The 20,026-nt window shown below is 54.1% G+C and overlaps 2 protein-coding genes across 2 annotated transcripts; both read left to right on the forward strand.

Annotated features, from left to right (window-relative positions):
• Positions 1–1,654: 1,654 nt before the first annotated feature.
• On the forward strand, positions 1,655–2,871 carry KRP23_122 (Style cell-cycle inhibitor 1; the record flags this gene model as incomplete). The annotated part of the gene is made up of 4 exons (XM_067882564.1): positions 1,655–1,670; positions 1,732–1,942; positions 2,025–2,691; positions 2,770–2,871. The coding sequence occupies 4 exons, from the start codon at positions 1,655–1,657 to the stop codon at positions 2,869–2,871; spliced, it is 996 nt and encodes a 331-aa protein (XP_067750677.1).
• A 14,691-nt stretch (positions 2,872–17,562) lies between these two features.
• Positions 17,563–19,017, forward strand: KRP23_123 (RxLR effector protein PSR2; the record flags this gene model as incomplete). Its single annotated transcript, XM_067895861.1, has 1 exon — positions 17,563–19,017. The coding sequence occupies one exon, from the start codon at positions 17,563–17,565 to the stop codon at positions 19,015–19,017; it is 1,455 nt and encodes a 484-aa protein (XP_067750678.1).
• Positions 19,018–20,026: the final 1,009 nt, after the last annotated feature.

Raw genomic sequence — 20,026 nt, forward strand, 5'->3', positions numbered from 1 at the left:
AAAGGACCAGCTTATGCAGCGAATCGAGAGACCCTTCCGATTCAGGACGATAGTTTCCAAGCCATTTGGGAATCGACCGATATCAAACTGTGTGGCTTTCTACCAAGTCGAGCCCGTACTTGGATATGCCTACTGCATAGTAAGATGAAGGGATTTTATGACGGGCGCTTTGTATATAACCGGCAGGTACATGTAGAGGTCCCGCACAGCGGCACCGTGTCCACCAGTATGTCAAGCACTTTGTCAGGGTCGATTGAATCAGCTACGCGCGGAAATTTCGCGGATAATATGCTCTGTCTCAACGAGTTTTATGTTATGTTTTCTTTATTAAGTTTGAGCCCATATCCTGAAATACAGGTAACACATTCATGAGTGAGCACCGTCATCATGATGACGGACAAGTGACTAGAGACAAGACTTCAAGAACTGACTTTCCCCTGACCATTGGCCGCAAGCAGCAGAGGCCGATGGTGCGTTTTGGGGGCGTCATTGGACGAACGGATAATTTCCATAGTTAATTAAGCACCTTCGATTGAGCTGCTTACATTACAACCTACACGACCTAGAGGAACGTCTGTACAATACAGTGCATGTAGTAATGCAAAAGCCAGGGAAGCAGGATCATAAGCATAGACAACGGAGCTCACTTTCACGCTGTACCTGCACGCGCAAGACCCTGGGTAAGCGTTTGCTACCACCACAATGAGTTATTAATAAAAAGTGCACAACCTGCGGAGTACGCTACTGCCTGTCAACCTGTCAAAAGCAAAGAGCGGTTCCCATGTCCATTGCAGCGACACTACAAAACTATTGAGGTTAGCGTCGAAATATTACCTGCATTAGCGTGGATAAAACAATTCAGAAGCCCTCAGTGCAAAACCAGAGACAACCGTGAGCGACAGCCCCGCCGAGAAACTAAGTCATGTGCTACAGCGATTCTTCGTCGTGCAATGGAGCACACCAGCAAAAGCGGACCTGGAAGCAGTTTAAACACTGGCAAACACACACACACAAGACTCGACAATTCCACCTACAACAACCCAACGCAACCCCGGACTCGATGCAGGAATACCTTTCCACCTTCACGCTACAAGATCAACTGGAAACAACCCCACCAGGACAGACGAGTGAGATCAAGTCGCGTCTTTTATGTTATTACTACATTGATAGGAAACATACACATCAAATAGAAGGCCACTTACCGGTATCATCATGACCAAATATTAGCTGCATCATCATCCAAAGCGGACTTGCGCGATGTTTCCCTACACTAAGTTGGCTATCTTGATGTATCGCTGGATCATTTCATCAGCGGTATCCACACCACTGAGCATTTTGGAAAGTTCTGCCGGGATTCTCTTCTCACTCACCCACCTGACAGGTACGCTGTCGTGGCGGAGCACCTCTTTCGTATATTTGCCAATCGGTGGGAATCGAGTACTGCTGCAACCGCGTTTTGTAGTGTGTGGTTCTCCAAACAGGTGATGCAGTATCCACCACGATCGCTCCGATGCTCTGGTTCGCTGTTTGCAGCCCACGACATCGAAACGCGATGTCGTCAACGATCACAACGTACAGTAACTGCTTTTCTAGATACGTTTGTAGGATATACAACATGCGATTGGCCACAATTGTTTTACCTGCATGTATCAAAATGGGGCGAGATCATCGTGCGTTCGCTCTCTTCTCCTCTCCTGCAGGGCTCTTCTAACGTCTTCGTCTTCTTTACAGGCGACAGGGGCCGCAAGCTGCACACGCACTCGAAGAAGCCCTCGTCCTCCTCCAGTCGCAAGGCCAGCCGCCGGTCCGAGGACGAGCGCCACAAAAGTCACAAAACCAGTCGCCATGAGGACACAAAACTGCCCAAAGGCACAAACAAAATCTCGGAAGAGGACTATTTTCTGCGACAGACGGAGTTCCGAGTGTGGCTCGCACAGACAAAGTGCGTTGCTATTTCTTTTAGATAAAGAGACTATCTGGTCTTATTTTCTTCTTGATATGTTATGATCTCCTGTTTCTATCAGGGGCAAATATGTCGATGATCTGTCGACGGACGAGGCGACCGAGCTGTTTACGGACCAGTTTGCCAAGAAATGGAACCGGGGCAAGTTGTCCACCATGTTTTACGAAGGTTTGCCGGACGCGGTGGTGGAGCAGACCAAGCGGACGCGTCATCGCTGGGGGTTCGTCGCCAAACTGGGAGAAAAGGAGAAATTCGAGCTGGCGACGGCTAAAGACTCGGTGGATGTGGCCACAAAGAGAGAAAATCTGCTGAGTTCGGGGAGTAAGCGGGAGAGTGTGAAGGGCCCACAGTTGGAGGAGGACAGGGACAGCAGCAAGAGCAAACGCAGAGCCAAGGAACTCGAAGAAGACAAGGAGGAGCAGTGGAGACGTCGCAAGCTGGACCAGAAAAGAGAACGAGAATATCGTGATACGGTCATGGACGAACTGGCACCCAAAGCTACAGGACGAGAGGCTCAAATTGAGAAGCGACGACAACTGAGCCAAAAGCTCCATGGTGCGGCGAGAGATCGCGATGATGCACGGGATGGCCTCGATGTGAGCGAAGACTTTCTGATGGGCGGAGGTCGAGGAGATGGCGACGAGGAGTTCAAGCGCCGGATGGCTCAGCGTGACTCGACGAGACGCCGCAAACAGGAGATGCAGGAAGAGAAGCTCGCGGGTCTGAAGGTACAGCGTTTCCAAATGACGGGTTTGGTGGTGTGAGTTGCTCAGTCTTTTCGTATTGTGTGTTGCAATTAATTCTAGGCGAAGGAGTCCGCACGGATGGACAAGTTCCTCGAGGATATGGGCCTGGCCGGACCTAACGCCAATGGAGGCAAACCAATGACTATAGTCCCACGCCGATAGGTTGGTGCCGACTCGAGGGTATCAACAACAAGTTACTGGGCAACAACGACTGCGTAAGGTGATGTTTCTTGCGCCATCCTGGCCATTGGTGCAAACTCCTGATAAATTCAGGTAAGACGTTTGCGAGTTGCTCCAAAGTTCTGTTTCTCAAATAACGTAAGTACAACGCAGTCCGAGTCGAATTTATACAACTGCGTTGCAATTTACCGAGTGCAAACCCAAAACTGCAGCAGGATGTACTGTGCACTTTGCATGAGTGCATGTACTCCTTGGTACGATACAATACCTACATGTACATCATTACCTGAAGATATGCCAATAGAGACTGGTGACCACACTGTCGTGACGACAGTCTCTCCTCAGAGATACACATTTCGGATCGGCTGGGTAAAAAACATCGGAAATCCCTCTGTTATGTAGGCTGTGTGGTAAACACCCGTACTGGAGTATTACGTGGTCATCCTCTTGGCATGAGGCTCTTGCTCCACAAATTAGTTGTCCGTGAACAGCTCTCCTAATTACTACTCAACATTCTCCCGAGTACCGGTACTCTCAAAGAGAACGATGCGTCTGAGCTGCGTTGGGCTGCTAGCTGTCGCACTCCTGGCCAGTACCGATACGGCCACCGCACACAAGAAATCGGAGATTATTCAACCGGACTCCCTGACTCAGGCCCGTTTACACATCGCGAATCACGATCAGCTCGCTACCGTTGGGTTTCATCGCTCACGGAGACGACGACGGTGAAGAGAGAGTGAACCTTCCAAGCTCCGTTATTGAAAAGGCCAAAGCGTTGGTATCGACAGCCACCACGAAGAGACTCCAGACCTGGCTGGAAAACGGGAAGTCCGTCGACGACGTCTTTATTCGGTTGCGGCTTACCAAGGCTGGAGATAAACTACTAGACAACCTGCAGTTCACGACGTGGCTTACGTACGTGGACGATTTCACCGCCAAGAATCCTGGCAAGACAACGTCAGCGATCGCTAAACTTACGACTCACTACGGTGACGAAGCAGTCGTAAAGATTCTCGACGCTGCAAAGAAGGTCGCGGGGACGAGGGAAGTGGCCACCAAGTTGGAGGTCGCAGTCGCCGGGTGACGCCTTCAAGTTACTCAAACTAGATCGGATAAAGCCCTCAAAGCTGTTCGAAAGCCCGATGTTCGCATATTGGATGAAGTTCATGGATGACTTCCACAAGTCTTTCCCTGGTAAGAATATCCCTCGGACTGTATTGGCAACTACGCACAGGGACGAAGATTTGGTAAAGGCTATTACAGTGGCACAAAAGAACCCGAACACGATGGGTTTTTCAAACAAGTTCGAGACTGAGGTGCTAAAGCAGTTCATATTCGCAGAAAAGCAGCCGATCGATGTTGCCAAGCTCCTACACGTAAAAGACAAGACCGATGCGAACTAGAAATTTTGGAAAAAGTACGTACAGGACTACAACGCGTACCACCTGAGAGAGATCACAACCTAAGTCGCCTACAGAGTTGCGAAAGACCCCACTGGTGGTAGAGGAAGTCAAATGTAAAGCGCTTATTTTTCGCTGTCTCTTCTTGAAAAACTATGAGCTCTCCGTTAATCCTTTCGCGAGGAGCTGCTATAGACTCTACGATCTATACTATACAAAGTCAAGTCAATTAAACTCAAAGGGCGCATAATTCGCCCTTTTGTCGATAGAGACGGGGCTTGTGTGCAAATCAAACACGATGCAGTCGGCACTGCGTAGATGCAATCTGCCGTGAACACGGGTTCGGCTAACTGTGGCAGCCCGATTGGAACCAACCCAGTTTCAGTTGGCGGGCTGCCTAGTTTAAATGGCTGCCGAATACGAGGTTTTGGAGCTCAGGACTGAGCTCTTTCTTGTCAACCTTGGTCTTGAGCAGGTTGGTAAGCTCTTGAAAGGCTTCACATTTTCCGGCATCGTGAACTTGCTTACACAGCTTGCACCGTTTGTAGCAATAGTGAGCGGAGTGGGAAAGGCCACCACAAGCTGCACAAGGGCCGTACTGGCGAGATCTGACATCATGGTTATCTCGGCTACCTTGGCAAAGCGTTGACCGTTCTTTCCGAAGTCTCGGCCAGTGTAGTCACCCCTTGGCTGGCGATTGTCGGGCTTCGGGTGATTTCCTTCGACTGTAGCGTGATGTTCGTTCTCTTTTACTGCTGCCAGGTGACGTTCGTCATCACCCGATGCGTACTCGTCGCCGTAGTCATCGTCGAAGTGGTCATTATCATCGGACCGCCGAAAATCCTCGTCGTCTTTGTCGTCGTTATCATATTCGCGTGGGCGTGAGTGCGAGCCCTCGCTGCGGGGGTACGATACTTCGTAATCTTGATATTCTGCAATAGCGTTGCTCAGTGCTTCGATTAGTGTCACTCTCGGTCGCTGCCGCGAGTCATCGCGGCGTCGGTCTCACTCCTCTTGCGGCATTGATACCCTTCTCGGGAGTCATCATTTCGACGCTCATTCCGGCGTAGCCCCGAGTCCTCGTTACGTCGATCATCGCGACGACGTTCATAATCTCGACCGCGAGAAGGATATTGTGAGCTGTCACGAGTGGAACTCTTGTCGTCCGTTTTCAGAATGTCTGTTACCATGTCTTCCAACACCCGGACGTTAGTCACTTGCATGTGGCATAGACGCCTCTCGAGTTCTCGGTCTCCGCATGTTTCGAGAAAACGCTTTACATGGTCCTTTGCTTCACGACCACCGTGCTCAAACTTGATTCCGGCGTTGCGCGCATAACCATTTAAACGGTTCATGTAGTCGCAGATGTGCTCCTTGTCCGATCTCTTCGCAGTGTAGTACCGTGATTTCGCCGACTGGTTGAACTGCGAGCAATAGTACTTGATGAATGCTTCGCTCAATAGATTCCACTGACGTTTGGTCTTCTTCGGCAGTTGATGATACCAATGAAGGGCGCCATCACGAAGACTCAGTTCGAATGCCATACACCACTCGTTGGGTGGTGTGTGAGTCCCTTTCATTTCGTATACGAATGTTCGTAGCCACTGCATCGAGTTCTCACACTTGATGCGAAGACCAGGGTACGGGACGATGTTAGTGTGCTGTAGCGGGATCCGTCAACATCTGGTTAAGACTAGATCCGGCTTCCCAACAGTGCCCAGACACCAACTAACGGAGGGGGTCCCCCGATGATCCGTGATCTGCTGAACTTCTCACCTTGTGTACCCGTTGGTGGGCTGGATCTGCTCTCTCGGCGCTCCGAAGAGATGTTGTTATGCGTCCTGGCGGGACGCGGGGATGGGGTGGAGCAGCGCGGAAGTCTTCGCTCTGCTGCCGGTTATGGATCCAGATCCAGAGCGATTCACTCAAGCTCTGATCTGGCGGTCTGGACTTGATTCGGGGCCAGAGTTGCCTTTGGGGCGTGGGTGTCTCCTTCCTTTGCGTTACTTGCCGCTTCCTATAGCGGGGGCTCTGGGGGTTTGAGAAATCGAGAGATCTTCGGGCCAAGTAATAACTCCGTCGGATCTGGGATCTGCACTTGATAATAGATCACTAGAGTAGGTAAGATCTGGCAAATATATTATCCAGACTTACACAACCACTAGATCAGCTACTCCTTGTCTTGCCAACACCTTGTAGGACCAATGTAGTTCCCGTTTCTTGGCGGAGGCGAAGCACTCTTGTAGTTCAGGGCAAATTCGATTCTGATTTATGGTTAAGTCCTATCCCATACTTTGTCCTATCCTGCATCCACTCATCTACGGTGTACGACTGACTATGCGTCTTTTCTGCCATCTCACTATCCTCCCCGTCGTCGTCTGTGTTGTCAAGAAGGCGCCTCGGGCAGCTGCCGTATACCGGTAGGATACCGGTATGACCTTCACTCAGTGGGACCGCAATCATTCCTGTGTTGACGGGACGCTGATGATGGGACGCGGGACACTGATGATGGGACGCTGTTTACGCTACGGGGATTACGGGACACGTGGGTACAAGATTGTGGGTACAAGATGGGCATCCACGTGGCAGTCGCTGATTGACTGAAGCAACTCAGTATCCGGTAAGGAATCCAGTAGAGTGTATCCAGTAGAGAATCCAGTAGGCTTAGAGGTAGCAAGGGAGTTTGCGAACTAAGGACCTAAATCAATCACTTTGCATTTTGCCATCAAGCGACCAAGCCTTTTGGTTATGAGCCCAAGCCCCGTCTTCCCTGCCCAAGACCCCGACTACGCCTTCGCCATGGACGCCACCCCGACCACGACCGCCCGCATCAACAAGTTCAACGGAACCAACTTCCACACGTGGAAGTTCAAGATGCAGATGGTGCTCGAGGAGCGCGAACTGTGGGAAGTGACGAGTGGGGAAGTGAAGCTGGAGCACTGCACGACCACGGCGGATCAAGCGACGTTCAAGAGGAAGTCGCGTAAGGCGCTGGCGATCATCTGTCTCGCGATGGAGGACTCGCAGCTGCCGCTGGTTCGCTCGGCCAAGGACGCGCATGATGCATGGTCAAGACTGGAAGGACACTTCGAGAAGAAGAGTTTGGCCAACAAGCTCTTTCTTCGTCGGCGTTTCTTCACGACGATGATGGACGAAGGTGATGATGTGCTGGAGCACATCAACAAGCTCAAGACGCTGGCGGAGCAGCTCGACGCGGTTGGCGCTCCGGTCAGCGAGGACGACTTGGTGATCACGCTTCTGGGCAGTCTGAGCGAGTCGTACCAGTTCCTGATCACGGCGTTGGAGTCGAGAGCCGACTCGCTGTCGTGGGAACTCGTGACGTCTCGGCTGCTGCATGAGGACATGAAGCGCAAGGAACAAGGTGGCGGCGGTGTCGACGGAGCCGCGCACGGCCAAGGTCAAGCGTTCATGACGAGAGACAACAAGCGCAAGGGCCGACCGGTGAAGAAGACCGGCGCGTGCCACAACTGCGGCAAACAAGGACATTGGATCGCGGAGTGTCCCTCGCGGGTCCACAACGACGCTGAGCGATATCGGTCGCAGCGTGCGAACGTCGCGCAGGACGAAGAAGATCCTGGCGACTACCTTTTCTCGGTTGGTCGTACGAGCAGTGCCGCCAAGCCAAGTGACATGTGGCTGGTCGACTCGGGTGCGACGCAGCACATGACGAGTTCCAAGACGTACATGAGGAACTACAAGACGATGGCTCCGGTGGACGTGCATCTCGCGGACGACGGTGTGGTTCAGGCGGTGGGGACCGGCGACATTGTCATGTCGATGAAGACGCCGCGTGGCATGAAGAAGGGTGTGCTCACGAATGTGTGGCATATCCCGAAGCTGTCGCGCAACCTGTTTTCGGTCGGCCGCTTCACCAAGGACGTCGGGCCAGTGACCTTCGAGAGCGACGGGTGCTTCGCGGACAACAAGGGTCTCAAGTGGCAGCTCGGCGCTCGTGAGGGCAAAGGGCTGTTCAAGCTGTGCATGACTCCGATGATGCCTGACGAGGCCAATGCGGCAAGTTCGAAGGATCGCCAAGGGGACACCACGTCGTACCTCTGGCACCTCCGACTTGGTCACATTGGCCATGGCGGTCTAGACGCCATCGTCAAGAAGAGCTACGGTGTTGGCATCGACATGACGTCGGTGAAGCAGTGGGAGCTGTGCGACGGGTGTGCACTCGGCAAGCAAACGCGAGTGAGCTACATGAAGTCGTCCCCGAACCGTGCCAAGCACGTGCTGGAGGTGGTTCACAGCGATGTGTGCGGCCCCATGCAGACGCCAACGTTTGGGGGCAAGCGCTACTTCGTGACGTTCATCGACGACAAGTCGCACTTCTGCGTCGTGTACTTGCTGAGGAACAAGTCCGAGGTGGCTGCCAAGTTCGCGGAGTTTGTGGCGTTTGCTGAAACTCAGACCGGCAAGCGCGTGCAGACACTCCGGAGCGACAACGGTGGCGAGTACACCTCCGGCGCGATGGCCAAGTTCTGTGCGGACCGCGGTATCGTGCAGAAGTTCACTCCGCCGTACACGCCTCAGCTGAACGGAGTGGCCGAGCGGATGAACCGGACGTTGGTGGAGTGTGCGCGCTGCATGCTGGAACATGCCGGGTTGCCCAAGACGTATTGGGGTGAAGCGGTGATGACGGCTGCGTTCCTCCGTAATCGGTGTCCGACGCGCGCCGTCAGCCACGACAAGTCTCCGCACCAAGTTTGGACTGGCAAGAAGCCGCTGCTGGCGAACCTGAAAGTTTTCGGTTGCCACGCGTATGTGCACGTGCCGAAGGCGAAGCGCACCAAGTTCGACGCTCGGTCGGTGCGCTGTCGGTTCCTGGGGTACTCGGAGCACGAGAAAGCGTATCGATTCGAAGAACTGGAGAGCAGTCGCGTGCTGGTGAGCCGCGATGCGCAGTTCATGGAAGACGTCTTCGACAGTGGGAGACGTGACAACCATCAGAGGGAGGTGGTGGTCATTCAAGATGAAGAGACGACGGATCAAGATTCGTCGCAGTCGGATGAAGACGACAACGAAGAAAAGGAAGAAGAGGAAGCTGCGCGGGACGAAGACTTCGGGCCCGGCAACAAGCGACACCCGCGGACGCAGTCGCTGGAGGAAGTTACGGAGGTTCCAAGTGCCAAGCGGTATGCGTCGCAGAGTCGACACCAGACTCTGGACGAGATGTCTGCTGCGGCTCAAGAAAGTCAGGACTTCGAAGCTGCGTACGTCGTGGATTCAGTGGGAGAAATGCCGACCACGTTCAAGTCGGCGATGGAATCCAGCGACGCAGCCAAGTGGAAGGAGGCGTGCGACTCGGAGTGTGACTCGCTGCTCAAGAACGACACGTGGGATGTCGTACCACTGCCGAAGGGACGCAAGGCGATCGGCTGCAGATGGGTGTTTCGCGTGAAGGAGAACCAAGCTGGAGAGATTGAGCGGTTCAAGGCGCGACTGGTGGCCAAGGGGTTTTCGCAGAAGTACGGCATCGACTACGACGAGACCTTCGCACCAGTGGCCAAGTTCACGTCCATCCGGATCGTACTGAGTCTGGCTGCCAAGTATGGTCTCAAGCTGCACCAGATGGATGTCAAGACTGCGTTCCTCAACGGTGTGCTGGACGAAGACATCTACATGGCACAGCCGGATGGCTATGTGGACGAAGGCCACCCGGACCACGTGTGCAAGCTCAAGCGGTCGCTGTACGGACTGAAGCAGTCGCCGCGCATGTGGAACCAGACCATCGACGACTTCATGCTCAAGCTGGGGTTCAAGAAGTGCGAGTCCGACCACTGCGTCTACCTGAAGCGTGACGGCCAAGACATGATCTTCGTGGCGCTGTACGTCGACGACTTGGTCCTCGCTAGCAGCAACGACGAGCTGTTGGAATCGACCAAGCACGCGTTGAGCAAGCGGTTTGAGATGACGGACCTCGGCGAGCTGGAGTACTTCCTCGGGATGGAGATCAAGAACGCCCGCGACTCCGGAAAAGTGACGGTGCGGCAGACCAAGTTTCTCAAGTCCATCCTGACCAAGTTCGGCATGCAAGACAGCAAGCCTGTGAAAACGCCGCAAGACCCCGGACTCAAGCTGACCAAGAACATGTGTGAGGGTGGCTGCCAGCATGAAGACACGATGAAGAACGTGCCGTATCGGAGTGCCGTCGGTGCTCTCATGTACTTGATGGTGGCAACGCGTCCGGACCTCGCTGCTGCAGTGGGAGTGCTGAGCCAGTTCTCTGCCGACCCGTGTCCGACGCATTGGCAAGCCCTCAAGCGTGTGCTGCGGTACCTCCAAGCGACGCCTACGCATGGACTCGAGTTCTCACGGGAAGACAGTCTTGGTATGTGCGGCTATTCGGATGCGGACTGGGCCGGCGACATCGAGTCTCGACGGAGCACAAGCGGCTACGCGTTCATGATGAACGGCGGATGCATCAGCTGGAGGAGCAAGAAGCAGCGGACGGTGGCGCTGTCTTCAACGGAAGCAGAGTACATGGCGCTATCGGAGGCGACACAAGAGGCAGTGTGGCTCAAGGTGTTCCTGTGCGAGCTCGGCGAGATGGCAAGCGATGAAGCGGTCAAGATCTACGAGGACAACCAAGGCTCCATCGCGTTGGCCAAGAACCCGCAGTTCCACAAGCGCACCAAGCACATCGACATTCGCTACCACTTCGTGCGCGAGAAGGTGGAAGACGGTCAAGTGGTGCTGCAGTATGTTTCGACAACGGACATGCTGGCGGACATGATGACGAAGGCGATCACAGCGGTGCAGTTCGGTGTGCTTCGGAGCAAGCTCGGGATCCAAGGTGCAATCGCTGTCGAGTCGAGTGGGAGTGTTGTCAAGAAGGCGCCTCGGGCAGCTGCCGTATACCGGTAGGATACCGGTATGACCTTCACTCAGTGGGACCGCAATCATTCCTGTGTTGACGGGACGCTGATGATGGGACGCGGGACACTGATGATGGGACGCTGTTTACGCTACGGGGATTACGGGACACGTGGGTACAAGATTGTGGGTACAAGATGGGCATCCACGTGGCAGTCGCTGATTGACTGAAGCAACTCAGTATCCGGTAAGGAATCCAGTAGAGTGTATCCAGTAGAGAATCCAGTAGGCTTAGAGGTAGCAAGGGAGTTTGCGAACTAAGGACCTAAATCAATCACTTTGCATTTTGCCATCAAGCGACCAAGCCTTTTGTCTGCACCGGCTACCTTGATGTAATCGCCTGATTGCGGCTCCTCACCATCCCATGCTTCACAGTCGGGCCAGATCCGAGACCCAAGATCCGGGATCCGCCCCTGCCTCATTGCCGAGCCAGATCATGATCTGGGCAAGATCCGAGATCCAGGATCCGGGATCCGCCTCTGCTTCCCCACGGAGTCAGATCGTGATCTGGGCAAAACTTACTGTGGGGCCAGATCCCGATCTGGTCGGCTCGGTTTCCAAGGCATCTGCTATCTCGTTGACGCTTGATCCAGGTGCGCCGTCACTTCCCCAATCTACACTCCACAGATTCCGATCTTGATCTGGACATGGGTGATCGTCTGGGCTATCTGTCGGATCTGGCGTCCCTGGCGGGACCCATCCCTCATCTCGCACTTTCTGTCACCTTTCTTGGCCGTATCGTCTTCTTAGTTCGGATCCGTCAATCGGACCCGTTCTTCTGTCACTGTTCCGGAACTGTGGCCACTTCACTCTTTTCCGCTCACATTTCCGGAGAGCACTTCACCACAACCGCCTCCTGCACGTAGTCGTTGCCGCCCAACGGCATCACTGCGAGCAGCTCCCAGTGTTCTCCGCCGACTCCGGCATGGGCTAGGGTGGTCCTGATGTCTGCTTCTGGTCAGGCCTCGCCTGGTAGTCCTGACGGGGATCGGTCCCCACCGACCTCGATCATCCTTTCTCGGCTGACCTCTCCGGCGACCGCTGCTCCGACCCCAGATCAACTCCGTCGTCAGGTTGATGGTCTCGCCGACCGCATTTCCCGGTTGTCGTCTCAGCTTCGCGATGCTAGGGAGGCTCGGGATGCGGCTCTCCGTAACGAGGAGCACGTGCAGACGGCCCTTCTCCGATCTACTCAAGACCTCCGAGCCTGCGAACGAGTCTGCGACCGCCAACAGGAAGAGATACCTCGTCTCCAAGATGAAGTCGTCCACCTGCAAGTGCACTCCGATCCGGGTGGGGAGCCATCGGATCCGATCCGACAGCTTCGTCAGCTCACCGATTGGCAAACTGCTGAGATCTACCGTCTCGAATGCCAACTCGACCGCGTATCCCGTCAGCGCGACGAACAGTTGGAAAACAGTGATCGGCTCGCAAGGGAGGCACAGTTGGCCGGTGATGAGACCGAGGCGGCTCGGGACGATCGCCGTGAGGTTGAGATCGCCCTTGAGAGCGCATATCATGATCTGCGAGTTACTGGAGACACTCTGGAACGTCTGCGAGACGACCTGCACGACGTCGAAAACCAGCTGGCTACTCGCAGCGCGTCCTCCCCGTCCGCAGCTCTGATGGCCTTGACAGCCGAGCGAGACCATGCGCTAGCCGCGGCGGCGGCGCACACCTCCGTTGATGGGGAGCTTCAACGCCTCCGTGACAGATTGACACGGGTCGACGCGGATCGGGATCTGTCTGTCGCATCGGACGATCGGGCTCAACTGCGGGCGGAGTTGGATCAGAAAACTCAAGATCTCACACGTGCCCAAAGTGAAATCGTCGGGCTCCAAAGCCACGTGGCAGATCTTGGTACGTTCGGCCGTCTCAGTTTACGGTTGGTTGACCATGAACTCACACAACTTGCTTCCGCAGGAGGCAACCTCAATGTTGCTCGTGATACTGTGGCGCGACTACAACGAGAGATGGCGGATCTGGAGACCCGACAAGCCGTTCTCGTGCGCAACAATAATGCGGTGACAATTGAACGCGATGTTGGTCTTCAGCGCCTTGCCATAGTGGCTACCGCGGTGGGGGCGTCGCCTCCGCGTCTCGCGCGGGCGCACGCGACTTTGTCTCCAGTCCCAGATCAGCAACCGCCGGCGGAATCCGATGGGTCAGCAGCTGATCTCCCCCCTGGGGGGCCCAATGAGGGTCAGGAGGGATCGGATTCGGGGCCCCTTGAAGAGCATCCGGCGTCAGAGCAGTCCTCCCCCGCCGGGATCGCCGAGATCTCCGGGTTCTAGTGGTCACGCTGATGACCTCGGAGGCGGGGCGAGGAGTCCTCTCGATTCTCCAAGCTGCGACTCTTCGAAACGTCCTCGTAGCCCATCTTCTTCCCGTGGATCTTCCCCCCAACGTCCGCCAAAACGGAATCGTCCGATCGAGATCGAGGACAATGAAGCGCCTAGTAACCTCTCCGAGATCGACGACGACGGTGGTCAGGACGGGGATCTCCTTGACGCCGATGACCATGGGGGTCCCGATGGGGATCCGTCTGAGAATGCCCTCGAAGTCCCTGGAGGGTCTCCGGATCCTGGATCTGAGTCCCACTTCGCCCATTCCACTCGAAGTCCCTCGCGGTCCCCTTTATCCGATGCATCAGGATCTGGGGGGCATAGGTCATCTCCAGAAACTGGCGAGGAAGAAGAATAGGAGGAAGAGGATTCGGCGGAGGCGGAGGCTGCGGACGACGCTTTCGATCAAGACACTCTGCGAGCCTTGGCGCAGTCACGTTCGGAGGACCGTCGTCAAAAACATGCCACACCTCCTCACCGACCATCCTCGGGCCAGACAACTGGTGGATCTGGGGGCCCATCTGGCTCGCCGGGTGGATCATTTCACGGAGGAAGTTCTCCTCCCGGTAGATCCCCGGATCCAAATCGCAGCGCTGATCCAGACACTCCGCGTCCCCCCCCGCTCAGCTGACACCACCTTGCCGGCGGCACCCTTCGGGCCGGACTCCGTTTGCATCCCGGGCCGTACTCAACCTCGAGTTATGTACATGCAAGATGTTGAACCCTGGATTGTTCGAGGTCTCAATCAGATCTCGATCATGAACATAGCGATTTCCGCGTTGTTCCCTACACTCCCCATCATACCAGGGTGGATGTTTCCGACGGAGGAAACCGCGATGCCAGCGTTGCGTGAGAGCCAATATTGCGAGGATCTGATCACGGAGGCGAACGTCCGCGACTTGTTGGACACTCGTCCCTGGGAGGTTCTGGAGAATCCTGGAGATGCGATCAGTTTTGATCCGGCTGCGGCAGGTCGGTTGGGTGAGTTTGCCCGACAGTATCGCGTCCACGAGACACGGGATCTGCAGGCCTACTGGGAAAGTACGCATCCTTTTCCGATTTCACGAGCCAAATGCCTGGCGAGCCCGTGGTTGGCTCGTTACCGCAAGAGCCGTAGTAATCGCCGCGGCCATGCGGGGAATCGCTGGAAACAACTACTCTGGATCCTGATCTTGGCTATGCGAGATGGTTGGTGCGATCTGGATGTCCTGTTGGACCTCTATTTTCTTCACTTTCCCACCAGATCCGAGAAGGTTACGTGGTACCCCGGCGTAGTCTCGCGTCTCGCGAATTTGCCAAACCCTCTCCTACCAAACGTCGAGCCCACCACCCTCCTAGAGGCGCTCGACGAGTGTAATGAGGCAGATCCTTGGCGCAACCACTACCGTGATTCGCCGGCGGCTCATCCAGCGCATCGCCTCCCCCGCCTCGCAGGCAAATTCTTCGGCGTGCAGCCAGCCCCGGCCGCTACTCCATGATCTCTGCAGAAACTCGGATCTAGTTCTCCACCATCGTCAAGTAGTTTTCTCGTCCGTAATAAACCACTCCTTTTTAACACGTCGCGTCTCTTTGTTATACTTGCACGTTCGTACGCATATCCACTCGGCGACAGGACGTTGGATCTTCCGGGTGGGTTATTTCGGATCCAGATCTGGGACTCACCAGTTTGTTCTTCTTCGATTGCATACTCATTGATCCACATATATCCCACTCCTCCAAAACTGCAGCCTTCCTGCAGTTCCTTCTTCAATTTCCCGCTGGCGTGGCCAACCCACACCAACGAGTCCCGCCTCACTATTCTTCGTGAGACTGCATCACACCAAATCGGTTGTGATTCGCGCGATCCCGTAGGAACTCATGTAACAACGCACCACAGTTGAGATCCGCTTCATCGATCCAGCTGGGCTTCTCATATCCACGCCAGTGTACTAGGAATTCACGATAGATCCGTCCATATCTCGTACGCTTGCCGGATCTCAGATCCGTGATCTCCTCGACTTCGTATTCATCGGATCCGAGATCCAGCTATCTACCGGCAATAACGCTTCGTCGAAATCTAGCCGATCTACATTGTCCGCAACCAGCTAAACAAGCGGGCGATCTGGGAACTCCTTCACCAACTTCAACTTCGATACATGTACCACCGGGAACAAACGGTAATCCGTTCCGGCAGTTTCGAGCTTGACCGCATACTCATGGATTTTTTCTGCCACTCGAAATGGCCCGTGCCACAAGTGCGCCAACTTACGGGCGTAACCTTCTTTCACGCGATCCAGGTATAGCCAGACGCGAGATCCAACTTCTATCGGGTGGGGTCGGACGTCGTCATTGTGCGAATCTGCTCGATCTGCGATCGCCTCACGGAGCTTTTCGTTGACTTGTTCTCGGACCCGCGTGTAATAACGCTGGATCCGGTAGCGCCATCGGCGTGGATCACGATCTTGACGTCGAGTACTACCCACCGGGATCGTGGCCTCTAATGTAGATCTAGGATCCCACCCATGTACCAAATAGAAAGGCGTATCACCTCGGATCCGATCCTGGGCTGTGTTAAGGGCAAACGTAAGTCGCTCGGCGTACTCGTCCCAATCCTGTTGATCCAGATCCTGGACATGCATCTTGAGTGCGCGTGTGATCGTTTGAACCATGCGCTCCGCCGTCCCATTCGCTTGCGGTCGGTAAGCCATAGTGGCCCTCTGACGCTGTCCTAGGATCTTGTTGAACGCTCGGAAGAAGTCGGACATAAATCCTGGTTCCCGATCGTGCCGAATTACCTCGCTTGCGCCAAATCGGCGGAATACACATTCTTCGTAGGATTCCGCTATCGTTTGAGCCGTCCTGGATGAGCTGGCCTTGGCCATCACATAGCCAGTGAACAGATCAACCCAGATCAGCAACTCCGTGTTGCCTCTATACGATTTCGGCAGCGAAGGTATGTGATCCATGGCTATGATCTGGAACGGATAGGTTGCTTGGATATTCCCTGGCGACTCGCCTCGGATAGTTGGCCGACCTTTTCCGGTCTCGCAGTCTACACATTCCCCAACATACCGTTAGACACTCCGGTACAGGCCTCTCCAGTGGAAGTGATCTCGGATCCGCTGGTAAGTGCGGCCGATCCCTTGGTGGCCTCCCTCTACACTAGCATGGTAGTGGTGCAGGATATCCTGATAGAGGGTTTCGGGTGCGACCAACCGCATCGCGAGATTTCGATCTTCGTCAGGGTGTCGGGGCTTAACTCCGGCGGGAAGAATATATGGGACGCACTCAGATGTTCCCAAATGTCAACGAGTTCTCGTTGGTCTTCTATCACACGCACGGTCATTCTCTCTCTCCCTCTACTCTTGGCTCTACCAGATAAACACTAGCCACACAAACTACGTGTTCACCGACATGCAGTTCCTCCCCTCCCGAGCGGGACCAGACACTCCGGACATTTACCGAAGCTGGACTTGACTCTTGAGTGGTTGAGAGGAAAATATGTTCTGTTTGTTGTTGCCCGGTGGGCCATTCCTAGTGCTATGCTTTCCTATGATTCCTATACAAATATCTAGTATAAACGAGTCCGTTACGGACTACGCCTACGAGGACTCCACCGTCGCCGACGCTTCAGAACAGTCAAACGATGGTCTTGGTTTTTGGATATTGCCTCTAAGTACGCGCTGCGTCTCTAAGTCCGGATCTCGTCCACTAAGTTCGGTTCACGCACTTAGCTGTCTCGCTGATCACCATTCCTCGCCATGTCCAATTGTGACCAATCAGCGGGCGGAGAAGCCCTTTATCAGTTTGACGAGGTTTCTCAAGTTGCGGCTTTATCAACACCGCTTGAGGTGCACTATAGCATCGATGGGGTAGAAAACAACGAAAATGGTAAACTCTTGGTCTTGATCACTCCCGCTCACTCCACCCCATCCCGTGATAATATAATACTACCAGTAGTCGTACACTGTGGATTCCCTCTGGCTGCAGCAACCCCACCGCCTGTGGATGCTATCTTACTTATTTGTCAATTTTCTCTTCGGTGAAGAATGCGTGTGGATTTCGCTGGGCTGCTTGCTGTCGCACTCCTGGCCAGTACCGATAAGGCCTCCGCACAGAAGAAATCGGAGATTATTCACCCAGACTCTCATACTCAAGCACGTTCACGCATCGCGAATCACGACCAATTCGCCGCCATTGGATCCCTGCGCTTCTACAAAGACGACAACAGTGAAGAGAGAGGGGTCCTTCCAAGCTCCGTTATTGAAAAGGCCAAAGCGTTGGTTTCGACAGCCACCACGAAGAAACTCCAGACCTGGCTGAACAACGGAAAATCCATCGACAACGTCTTTATTCGCCTGAAACTTACGAAGGCTGGAGATAAACTACTAGGCAACCCGCAGTTCGCGACGTGGCTCACGTATGTGGACGATTTCACCGCCAAGTATCCTGGCAAGACAACGTCAGCGATCACTAAACTTACGACTTACTACGGTGACGAAGCAGTCGTAAAGATTCTCGACGCTGCGAAGAAGGTCGCGGGGACGAGGGAAGTGGCCACCAAGTTAGAGGCTGCGCAGATGCAGACCTGGCTGGCGGCTGGAAACAGCGCTGACGATATTTTCACACTCTTGAAACTAAACAAGGTGGGGGACGACATCCTCAGCAACCCGGCCTTCACGGCTTGGAATACGTACCTGAAGATTTTCAACACGGCCTATCCTGATCAAAAGACAAGTACCTTCGCGAAACTGACGTCGCAATACGGTGAGGTGGGTGTGTCGCGGGTAGTTGAAGCTGCATTGAAGGTCAAGAGTTCCTCCGCCATCGCGAAAACAGTGCAAGCCGAGCAGTTCGAGCGCTGGATGGCCGGCGGAAAAACTACAGATGGCGCTTTCACGTTCTTGGCACTCGACAAAGCTGGAGACGAGCTTCTCGGGAGCCCTCTTTTGAACACTTTCACCAAGTACATGAACATTTACAACAAGCGGAACCCCGACCAGGAGACCAATTTGATTGGGACGCTAACGACTCACTACGGAGATGTTGGTCTATCCAAGCTCCTCGCGGCGGGAAGAAATGTCCCGAGCACGTCGAACCTCGCCACAAACTTGGATGCTGCGCAGTACAAACTCTGGATGAGCCAACGGAAAGAACCGGCAGACGTATTCATGATGTTAGGTCTGCAGAAGGCTGGCAAGAATCTTCTGTCAAGCCCGCTATTCACCACGTTTACCAAGTTCACGGACGCCTATCACGCCAAGAACCCTGACATCAGGATGACTACGAATTGGATCGTGAGGGCCCACTATTCCGACGTCGATGTCGCTAAAATGATCCTTGCAGCGGAGAAGTTGCCAAGTGCGCAAAGTGCTGGAAAACGTATCGAGGGTGTACTGTTCAAAGACTGGATGCAGTCTCCGGATGACGCCTTCAAGTCACTCAAACTGGATCAGATAAAGCCCTCAAAGCTGTTCAAAACCCGATGTTCGCATATTGGATGAAGTTCATGGATGATTTCCACAAGTCTTTCCCTGGTCAGATTGTTCCTCGGACCGTATTGGCGACTATCTACAAGGACGAAGATTTGGTTAAGGCCATTACAGCGGCACAAAAGAACCCGAAAACGAAGGATCTTGCAAACAAGTTGGAGACTGAGGTGCTCAAGCAGTTCATCTTCGCAATAAAGGACCCGGTCGCTGTTGCCAAATTGTTCCACGTGAAAGAAAAGACCGATGCGAACTGGAAATTTTGGAAGAAGTACGTGGAGGACTACAACAAGTAGCACCTGAGAGGGATCGCGACCTAAGTCGCCCACAGACTTGTGGAAGACCCCACCAGGTACGTCAGTTGTAAGCTGTTTACTACGGCATTTCTCTTTCCAGCATCAACGAGTTTCCCACCATTCGTGAGTCTCTTACAGTTTTCGTTTCAATCGACGCGGCCAAAACCTGCCCTACAAATCACGCGAGGCCGGGAAATCACTTGAACTTACTAATTTGGAATTCGACGAAGCACCTAGTCACAATGTGAAAATTGTATTTGTCGGTCTTGAATCGGGAAGTTTGGCCGGGGCTCACATGATTTGCCTCAACTACACCAAGCCTTGGACGAACATGCGGGTAGGGGAACAAAAAAAAAGGTGAAAAACGCTTCCACGAAAAAGAGGGAACATGAAAAACGTGATTTTCGTGTTCTCCTCGCTAAAGTGCGAGAACAACGAACATTTTTGCGAGCTTCCCTCCCGATATTCGTTCTCGCGCATTTCGTATTTATGCGGATCTGGCGTGTTCGTATCCTACGCGTTGGATTGGCTGAAAATCGCACGATCTTCCACAGCCGCACTGAAATTTATCGAGCTCACTCGCGAAGATATCCTCTGCCCAAGAAGCGGCCTGCGTTCGCATGTGCTGAGCCTCCGACGCGCTCGAAGTGCAGCCGACAGACTCGTGATCACACCAGGGACCCTGAGCACCGCAAGTCTATGCTCGTGACCACCACACGGACCACGGC

Source organism: Phytophthora ramorum (assembly GCF_020800215.1).
Source record: "Phytophthora ramorum isolate Pr-102 chromosome Unknown Phyram_PR-102_s0001, whole genome shotgun sequence".
Classification (NCBI taxonomy): domain Eukaryota; phylum Oomycota; class Peronosporomycetes; order Peronosporales; family Peronosporaceae; genus Phytophthora; species Phytophthora ramorum.